The sequence below is a fragment of the Oreochromis niloticus genome, linkage group LG19, assembly GCF_001858045.2.
Source record: "Oreochromis niloticus isolate F11D_XX linkage group LG19, O_niloticus_UMD_NMBU, whole genome shotgun sequence".
NCBI classification, from domain to species: domain Eukaryota; kingdom Metazoa; phylum Chordata; class Actinopteri; order Cichliformes; family Cichlidae; genus Oreochromis; species Oreochromis niloticus.
The window spans coordinates 4,128,531-4,139,037 of NC_031983.2; the positions used below are offsets into that span (position 1 = coordinate 4,128,531).

The 10,507-nt window shown below is 39.4% G+C and overlaps 1 protein-coding gene across 1 annotated transcript; it reads left to right on the top strand.

Annotated features, from left to right (window-relative positions):
- The first annotated feature begins 1,831 nt into the window (after positions 1 to 1,831).
- Positions 1,832 to 10,472, top strand: LOC112843169 (homeobox protein Hox-A3-like). Its single transcript, XM_025901179.1, has 3 exons — positions 1,832 to 1,846; positions 6,190 to 6,250; positions 10,163 to 10,472. The coding sequence occupies exons 2-3, from the start codon at positions 6,238 to 6,240 to the stop codon at positions 10,429 to 10,431; spliced, it is 282 nt and encodes a 93-aa protein (XP_025756964.1). The 5' UTR covers positions 1,832 to 1,846; positions 6,190 to 6,237; the 3' UTR covers positions 10,432 to 10,472.
- The last annotated feature ends 35 nt before the right edge of the window (positions 10,473 to 10,507 follow it).

Below are 10,507 nucleotides of genomic sequence, written 5' to 3' on the forward strand. Positions count from 1 at the left end.
CACATTACTGTACACCCCGAGCACACCACATTATAATTTAAACCCAGCCCGTTCATCAGAACTCTGCCCCGATATTTCTGCCTGAGTATAGCTGTCTGAAATCATAGAAGACTTGTACAGTGGCCGCCACAATGTTGACCTTTGATCCTGTTGATGTGCTGCATGGTGTTTATGAACAGGAAGTGAAACTTAAGTGAATTTAATAGCAGGACTGGGAATAGATGGAATAAAATGGCCCTCATCAATATTGATGCTGTTCTGTTAATTAGACTTCACATCTCCGACTCACAGAGACACACTGAGGGCACTGTGATTGGACAGCAGCCACCATCAGTATGTGTGTGTGTGTGTTTTAGGACAGACTGAGGGCAACGAGCATTGGACAACAGCCACTGTGTGTGTGTGAAGCACTGTGTTGTACGTAAGCGCAAATGCGTGTATGTGTGTGTCTGTGAAATCCTCCACACACTACGGATAATAAGGAGTTTTCTCCCTGTGTGTGCGCCAACTGAAATAAATCAGTGTGTACATGCTCGTGTGTGTTTGTGTGTATCTGTCGTTGAATGAATCCAGCCAGGTCCATCTGTTTGGCAGGAGACATGAATGTGAGGCCATCTGTGCTCTCACAGTGTATGTATGTGTGTGTTTGTGTGTGTGTGTGTCAGCCCTGAGGTGCAGTGTGTATGAGGCAGAGGTGATAAGAGCATACATAGTCACACACACACACTGTGATCCCAGCTTGTCCTGCATGAGAAGTGAGAACTTTGGATTTGGCGTCATTTACCCCAGAGTTGTAGTTAATGGTGTGAGCTTGTGTGTGTGTTTGTGTCCGTGTGTGTGTGTGTGCGTGCACACGTGTTTAGTGTTTGTCAACTAGTATATGCTACATACTGATGAAAAATGTTTGTTGAAAACCTTTATTTCATGAACAAACTGGACTAAATAAGCAGCAACCACAGTACTTTTAGTCTCAGTTCAGTTCAATTCAGTTTTATTTATATAGTGCCAAATCACAGGCATTCATCTACATCATACCTTTACATTGCTAGACTGGGCTATCAAAAGGTGAACCTTTTATTTAGGATGAATTTGGACTAAGACTAAGTCCAAAAGTAACATGGACGAAACAGAACACACAAGTGAGGATAAACACACACACTCTGACAAAGAGCAAAGCTGAGGGCAGGCCTATATATACACACAGACCAAGGTTATTAACGTTAACGAAAACTAACGAAATAACGAAAACTAGAAGTGAAAAAACATTTTCGTTAACGGAAATAAAAATAAAAACAAAAAAAGGAAAACTAATTAAATCTGTAATAATCTGTAATGAGTGTTCACAAAACTAACTAAAATTAACTGAATTTATAGCAAAAATGCGTTTAGTTTTCGTTGATGTGTGCGTGTCACACAATAGTCAAGGGTGAAAAAGAAGTTTAGTTTCCAGGTTTTTTTCTTGCTGTGTCTCATTATGCCAGCAGGTGGCAGTACGTTAGTCGAGTCGTCTGTGTTGCTGCTCCGTCCACGCGCAGAATCATGTCAGGAAAAGTCTGGAGAAAGCGCCAGAGTCCAGTTTGGGGTTACTTTGAATATGACTGTGTTTTGGATAAAGCAAGTGTCTTGTAGTGGAAAGAGACAAATTATGAGGGACATTTCTAAAGGGAAAAAAAATCCCACAAACCTTAAAGTGCACTTGAAAAGCTCACACAAGAAGGCTAACCTAGCTTACCTTGAGAAGGTAAGGGAGCACACTCAACCCTCATCCCCAGAAACAGAAGCTAACACCAGGCAAGGCAGCGTGATGCATCCCGAGACAACAGGACTGGGATATCTACATAACTGTGTGAGTCAATTGCCTTAACACCCGGTGCTGCAAGAGTTAATAGTCTCATTGGGGCCAAGATATACATTTTATAGTTGCCTGGTATCAATGGTTGTTCATCTGCCCTAATTTATTTATTTATTTATTTAAAGAACCCATAGGTGGGAATGCACTGTAAAATGTAATATTGTGTTTAATTAAAAATATTAAATAGGCTGAACTCAATTTTTATCAATTTGTTATTAGAACTCAATTTAAATAAGTTACCAGTACTTTTTATGCAAAAACGCTGATAAACTCCATTTATTTGAGTTGTCTTAACTTAGAAAAACTAAGTAAGCTGGAAGTTTTGCTTCTCAGTGCGGAAGGATGAAAGATGTGTTTTGAAAATGCCACGTGACTACCGTCCTCCTCCCTCTCGATCAGTCCGCATGTTCACGGTGCATTTTTTATGGAATATGTTGAGCAAACCTGGAGAAGCCTCAGCTCAAGATATTATTGTTGTCATTGCTGTGGATCTTTACCTGATACACTGACTTGGTGAGTAAATGTTTACTCTTATTCAAACTGATTTTGTGGCTTCTCTTAGTTTAGCACCAGGTTTAAAATCTTGCTAGCTAGTTAGTGTTAGCCTAGCGTTGCTGCTGCCGCTGGGCTCATGTTACTTAAAAATTAACACCACAGCCTTAAAAACTTTACATAAAACTATGTGGTGAAATTTTCTGTTGATTGTTTGAAATAAATAAGTGATATAAGAGCCCAGACAAAATACTTCGGGAGGTGCAGCCGTTAGGGGTGGGGTAGGTGTGGGATGTGGGGGGTGGATAACAGAGCTCTCCGAAAACGTGGAAGCACTTTTGCAAATATGTGATATTTTGATAAATTAAGTAGATATTTGAGCATTACACAGCTACATTGTCGCCTGAAAATATCTTAAAAGGTTATTTTGTGACCCAGAAAGGGTAGTCTGGGGAAAAGGAGGATCGCATTTGTCGGCCACGGTTGTCTGAGCCTGTGCGTACTTGTAAGCGCGGCAATGGTGGAGGAGCGCCGCGGAAAAACTTATTACTTTTTCTGGGTCACAAAATAAACTTTTAAGATATTTTCAGGCGAGAATGTAGCTGTGTAAATTTCAAATATCTGCTCGATTTATCAAGACATCACATATTTGCAAAAATGCTCCGACGTTTTCGGAGACGTCTATTTTTTTTTTTTTTTTTTCATGCTTTGTGGCAGCTTTAGAACATCGGTGGCATCTATTAATGTGAAATCTAGCCTTTATTTAACAACATAAGCAAACTCTATGTTACAATGATTGCACAGCCATTAAGGATCAAATCGGTTTCTGAAAAATGTTCTGTTTTTTCTCCCTCTGCTTGCTTCTTACTGTCTTTGAGGCTCGGGACCAGCACTCCTGTTGTTGGACAGAAAGACATCAGTAAGTATTTTGGTTTTCCAATATATTAGCAACTGTCAGTGACATTTATATTAATCAGGCTGAACTTTAATCATACTGTAGATCAGCCCGTTTTACTTATTGTTTTATTTGTGCTTTGGTTTGGGGAAGTTGTTTCTTTACTGATCTTTTCCTGTCTTCTGTTATTAGACTTGAGATATGACTGCACTATGCTGTTGCTGGTGACCACAGTTAATTCTACAAGACATGCTGTGTAAGTAAACAAACAACAACAGTTTGGTCTGCATTTCTTGAAAGATCACATCCCCCAAACTTAGTTTAGAGGGTCTACACTGTATATAGTGAAGTCTGCAAGTTTTCTAACAGCAAAATCTGTTTTGTGCCCAAAATCATTTTGCACATCATTAGAATGAAAGTTATTGGCCATGTTTGCATAGCCCTTTTTAAAATGATGCTTTCATGACATTATTGTGTGTTGGGTGGTGGTCAGGGCTATCCAGACTGACAATTTGGGACATTGAATGTCACCTCTCCGGTGGGGAGGGAGCCTGAGATCGTCTAAATTGGAGTCTGTTCTATACCAAATGCAGAAAAAAATGTTTTAAGAAAGCAATTAAGTTCATGTTCCAAAAAATCTGATTGTTTGCTTGCAGGACAACAGGAGAGATGAGTCCTCCGTCACAGATGGTGTGGTCAGTGAAGATGGTCGCCTGCAGGTTCAAGCTCATTGCATCGCCAACCCACATCCACTGCCACTGTACTTAGGGAAAGTTAAAGACTTTCTTCTGCACCTACATTTGGATCACCTCGATCCATGACAGTCATTCAGGCAGTAATGCCTGGACTGGAAACAAGCATCCTTAAAATAATACAACATTCCAGCTCATGTGTTGGAATGGAAAACAAATGTGTTGTTTAAATTAGAGACTGCACTTGTGACAGAACAACAAATATTTTATTTTGATTATATAAGTAATGTAAGTACAAAACAAACTGTGGTAGAACTAAACTTATTTTCAGAATAATTACATCTGAGACTTTGTTTCATTGTAAGATTATAACAGTGATGGCAATATAATTGTTTGTTGTTCAGCAGAACATGTCCAGTATGTTGGCTGTTATACTTTGTGTTTGAAAATAAAAGTTGGGCTGATTTTAACATCATTACAAAAAGTGTTGTTAATTATTTTTAATCATATTCAGGTTACCACAAATTGTTTTTTCATTTAATTGAACTTAACATGTTTGTCAGTAGGTAAACAATTAGTATTGTACAGTCAGAGATATCAAGTTATTCTTAATACTGCAGACTTGCAATGGATAAGTTGTCCTAACAGTCATCTTAAGTAAGCTTTACTTAGTTTTTTTGAGGCAACGAGTTTCCATAATTCTTTTGAGTTCTGGGAACTAACAAGGCTGTACAGTGTACTCAAAATGAGTAAGTTGCCCTAACTTGGTCATCTTACGTAAACTTGATCCAATTTTTTTGAGTTCTGGGAACAAATAAGCTTGTACAGAGTACTCAAAATAAATAAGTTGTCCTAACTTAGTCATTTTTAGCTAAATTTTACTCAATTTTTTTGAGGCAACGAGTTTCCATAATTTTTTTGAGTTCTGGGAACTAATTAGATTTTACAGTGTGTGAGTTGTCTGTCTCTGCATGTTAGCCCTGCGACAGACAGGCGACCTGTCCAGGGTGCAGGGTATGGTAGCTGGAATAGCAACATAACCAAGGATAAGCAGAAGAGAATGACTGATATGGTGAAACTGGGATTTTGTTACACTTAATTATTGCAAACACAACTAAAACTATAACTGAAACTAATAAAAACTAAACTGAAACTAAGGATTTTCAAAAAAATAAAAACTAAACTAAACTAGCAAACAATTGGTAAAAACTAATTAAAACTAATATAAAATTGAAAATCTGAAGTCAAAACGAAATAAAAATAAAAACTAATGAAAATTGCAAAACTATTAAAACCCTGACACAGACACACTGAGGGCTAATCATGGGAAAGTTGGGGAAAACAAGGTACAACTGAATCCAATCAATGATGCCATGCGAGGAAGTAAAATTGAACACAAAACACTAGAGATAAATGACTATAAGTAAAACAGGAAGTGACAAAACAGACAGAAACAGGATGACATCAGGAAGCCAGAACTAATACATAAAAAATCAACGAGTCAAACTCAATTCAATTTAATTAAAATGTATTTGTGTAGCACCAAATCACAACAAAACTTCCTTCAAGGTGCTTTATATGGTGAGGTAAATATCCTAAAATAATACAGAGAAAAGCCCAATAATCAGAAAACCCTCTATGAGCAAGCACTTGGTCATAGTGGGAAGAAAAAGATTCCTTTTAACAGGAAGAAACCTCTGAGACAACCAGGCTCAGGGAGGATCAGCAATGTGGACAACAAACACACTGTGAGTGTTGTTTAAACACATAGTGAGTGAATAAAAGGTAAGTGAAGAAGAAACACTCAGTGCATCATGGGAAGCCCCCAACAGCCTAGGTTTATTGCAGCATAACTAAGGCATGTCTTGATGCATGCACAATCATCCAGATAAGGGAATCCCAAAAAGTTGATTCCGTTCATCTGGCATTTTTCCCACTGAGTACACGGCATCCAGATAAACAGAATCAACTTTTTGTCATAACTAAGGGGCTTCAGGGTCACCTGATCCAGCCCTAACTATATGCTTTATTAAAAAGGAAAGGTTTAAGCCTAATCTTAAAAGTAGAGATAGTGTCTCTCTCCTAAATCCAAACTGAGAGCTGGTTCCACAGAAAAGGGCCTGAAAGCTGAAGGCTTTGCCTCCCGTTCTACCATTAAATACCCTAGGAATACAAAAAATGATCAAAAAATAGAATAATGCATGTTTTCACAGAGAATGTGTTCATCTGTCTGACACTAATTTCTTCAACTTTAATAGGCAGCGCTGGCTTCATGGGAGAGCCTTGGGAGTCCAAGCTTGGAGCAGATGACTTATGCAGGTGAGACTTGAGGAACTATTCCTCATGTAGCTTTGAAACTAAAATGCAGTCATTCATCAGCTTGTGTAGCATTACCCTACTCGTAAACTGCAAAACAAATGCGTTGAGGACATTCTTCATTCCCAGTCAGCGATCCCACTGTGTAGTGAATGTAATTCACTTCTGCACCAAGTGAAAATGTTTGTCCTGTGTGTCTCCTGCTTCGTAGTCCAGGACAGAAATTTTTGCAGTTTTATAACCGTTGCTACTTATCTGTATGTACTGTGAATTATAAAAATGAGAAGTGGTTCATGATTGTGGTTTAAAGTAGGATGTTGCTTATTCTTAAATTTGTTGTGCATGTGCTTTTAAATGTGTTTAGTTTAAAGGTGTTTACATGTTTAGTAATCATAAAGGATTGTGTCTTGTACCACTCTTTAAAATGTATATTAAATGGGTCTTGCTCTGTGGGAATGTATTTTCTCTCTCTCGCTACCCCCTAACCAGAATAAAAGTTAGTTTCTTAATTTTTTTTGCTTGGCAATAATAAGCAAAGAAATTACGAAGTGGAAGCAAATTATGACAAACATGCATGATTTAATGTTAAAAAAAACACTTTACAAATATATGTTGGAGAAAACTAAAAACAGAGAGTTTTAAGTGGCTTGTTTAGTAAACTCACTTATGTAAATGATGTTTATTTCAGCATTCAGTTTTTAGCTCCTTATGTAAAATACTTTGTAATATCTTGGTAATATTCTAAAAATGGATAGATAGACATAAGAGAAGAGAAGCTGAAGATAAGAATAAGAGCAGAAGATGAAAAAAATTGATGGCAACAAATGAGAGAACACAGAGATGGAAAGAATGAAAGAAAGAAAAGTTTCAGTAAAGAAAAATAAAGTAATGGAGATGAAGACAAAGTGATTCTTAAAGGTCGACTAAGTTCATCAAAGAGATTAGAGCACTTTCATACCCACACACATTTATAGTTCCATTCTTATGAGGACAGTTGTTGACATAATATATTCTGAGGCCCCAGACCCTAAACCTGGACCCCAAAACCAAGCCTGAATCTTCAAACCACCTCAGAACTCAAAATTGTCCTCACAAAGATAGATAAACATGAACGCACAGAGTCTCCCAGCTGGTGGGTCAGGAAAAATAAACACTTCCAGAGTTTATTTTGTCAGTGATCTGAGCTGAAGGAAGATTTGGATGAACATCCACATGACCTGTGTGTGTGTGAGTGTGTGCGTATGATGAAATCTGTTCTTGAGAATAAACACACACTCAAAACGTAACATACACACATGGGAACAGCTGGTAAGCAGCTATACACATTTTCTCAAGAACCTTGCTTGTATAAAACATGATTTACACTTTCTGATATTGATATAGAAATGGACAGAAGTGGACACACACCTCCTCACCCAAGAGTTTTTTCCCTTTATAATGACAGCTCTAAAACTATGAAATAACACATATGGATTTATTACACATATGGAAGCAGGGAAAAAGAAATTGATACATGTTGTACATTCATTGTAGTAGACACTGTTTGCCTTGATGACAGCTTTGCACGATGTTGTCAATATGTTAACCAGCTTCATGAAGTATTCACCTGCAAAGGCTTCCAGATAACAGGTGAGTCTTGTCAAAGGTTAACCATGGGAAATTCTTTAGAACAAACTGTGTTGAGCTGGTTTTCATATACAGTAAGTAACCCTGTTAGGCTGCAGCAGTAATCCATGTTATGGCAAAAACCACTCAATAATGACACTGAGGTCAGTCAGTCCAGAACATTACAAGAAAGTTTGAAATGCTATGATGAACGTGATTTTGATGAATAATAAACCTCAAAACAAAGAGTTCCCTCTGGTGCAGAGAAGTTTATTAAAGTTATCAATCTCAAAAATTATTAGTTAGCACATTTCATATGAACCCGGAGTTCAAGCAGCAAATACACCTTAGGATCAGTTTTTGCACAGATTGTGAAAAAAATGGCTTTCATGGTTTAACTGCACCAAGAAAACCACTACTGGCTTAAGCCAAGAGGAAGAAGAGAGCTGGTGAGAATGTCATCGTCTTGGGTATTCAACATTTTTCATGACCCATGACCGTCTGCTTTCTCAGTGTCCATTAAGTCTCAGTTTCTGTGGTAGATCTCATCATGTTTAGTTTTTTCCTGTTTTATTTCAATAGTTTCTTGTCTCATGTGCATTGTATTTAGTTTTGTTTCCCTTGTCTTGTTTTCCCAATTAGTTTCAGCCGTGTACCTAAAGGTTTCCCATTTCCCTAATTACCTTGTGTGTATTTATAGTGTTTGTCTCTCCTCGGTTCTTTGTTGGCAAGGAACATGAGAGATGAGATGGTCATTTCACAGCTCAGACTTGGACACACTGGGTTAAAGAATACATTATTTATAATAGGAACACACCATAAATGGGACTGCAGTGGTGAGGCTGAAAGAAAATAACTGATCCAAAAGCTCAGTAAGAAGAAAATGAAATTGATTTCTTTCAAAAGAACTCAAGAATTCAGAAGCAAGCTCTTGGACTAAATTCCAATAGCTTTGTTATTCTTCACACAGATGAGCAGTTGAAATAGTTTGAGTGCCAACTGAGTTTTCTGTTTTGAAAAACATTCATCCTGCTTACATGAAGCAGTGTTTGATAGGATTTAGACTGTTGCCACAGGAAAATTTAGGCTGATCGACTTTCTTCCACACAGGCTAAAGAACTAGATTCTTTCAACTCTTCATTCTCCTGTAACTACTTCATTTGGGTCTTGCTATACCTTTTTCCTGATCCACACCTTCGCCTGCCTCAGTGACAGGTAGCCACCTGCCTGAGCCCATTCCCACTGTTTTGGCATTCTGAAAGAGAAAGTGTGGTCCTCAGCAACGCTGTTTGTCATCACTGCAGCAGCAGGCCAACCCATCAAGCCTTGTCACAGCATTTGCAGCAGTAGCCCGGCACCCAAGCTCTTCACTAGTCTTCCCACCTGGCTATGTTCACTCTAAGGTTCTTGGTTGCTTGATGCCAAGTCCTAGCCTGCTTCCAGGATAACCAGAAGCAGGACCATGTCTGCTCCTGTAATGAGGATGAGGGCTGCTAGGTACAATAGTTCCGCTTCTGTAGATGGTTCAATCTATGCCATGACTCCCAGAACTAACCCCAGAAACTGGGGTTTGAGCCAGTAACATAGCAGACTGAGCACCCTGCACCCATTCCAGTTCCAAAGGTGAAGCCGACAGACCACCAGCCCCAGCTTCCTCGGTTGTTGGTTTGGCCTGCACAAACTGAAAGTCCTGTGCATGTGCCTCAGCCAGGACTGATCTCTTTGACAGTGTCTTCTTTTTTTTTGTGCCTGTCCCGTTTGGTTCTTTAGCCATCAGAATTATTGTCTGAAGGTCAAGAAAGATGCCCAAAGGATTTACTTTACCAAATGGATCACCACGGCCTTGCCGTATTTGTCCATTTGATTGACCTTTGTTATTATTATTTATTTATTTATTTTTTATTTTATTTTCAGTTGTTACAGATAGGACAATCATGACTGGGGGATAGGAAAGGGAGAAAGAAAGAACGAAAGAAAGAAAAAGAAAGAAAGACCGGGAAAGAAAAACAGGGGAAGAAGGACAGTGAGAAAGGGCACTTAGAAAAAAAATCCCCTGGAGCACCTGTTGAGAGAAAAAAAAAAGAGCAACATAATAAACACAACACCATCGCAATAATCTTATTAAGTGTAAATAACAGTAAATACTAAATATTGAATGTTATTGTGCAGCACGCAAGACCGACAGCGCACAATGTGCTTTGAGGTAGCAGCCAAGAAAGGTGTAGCTTGTGTCTGAGAACACCTGTGTGTACACCTGTGTGGATGAGTGCACTTGTATTCAAAAGGTTTCTCCATGTAATAATCTGCTAGATGGTGTGGGGAGCCATAGCCCCATCCCCCAGGGCATGAAGCAGGCATGGAGGAGATCCAGGCCCCAGACATCCAGAGGTCCCCAGAGTGCCAGCTGCGCCAGAGTGGACCGAGCCCCAGGCCAGAGGCCAGAGGGCCCTCCACCCCCCAGAAGGGGCCCAATCAAGCCACAGGTACCAGGCCCTGCCAAGCAGCCCCCGGGAGTGAGCCGGTGCATACCTGAGCGCCCAGCCCCGGACACCAAGAACCACCAACGCACCGACATTTGAGGGCATCAGCCACCGGCAGGGAGTGCGGTGAGGGGAGATAGGCCTCCTTACCTTGGAGGGCCTGAGTTGTTCCCAG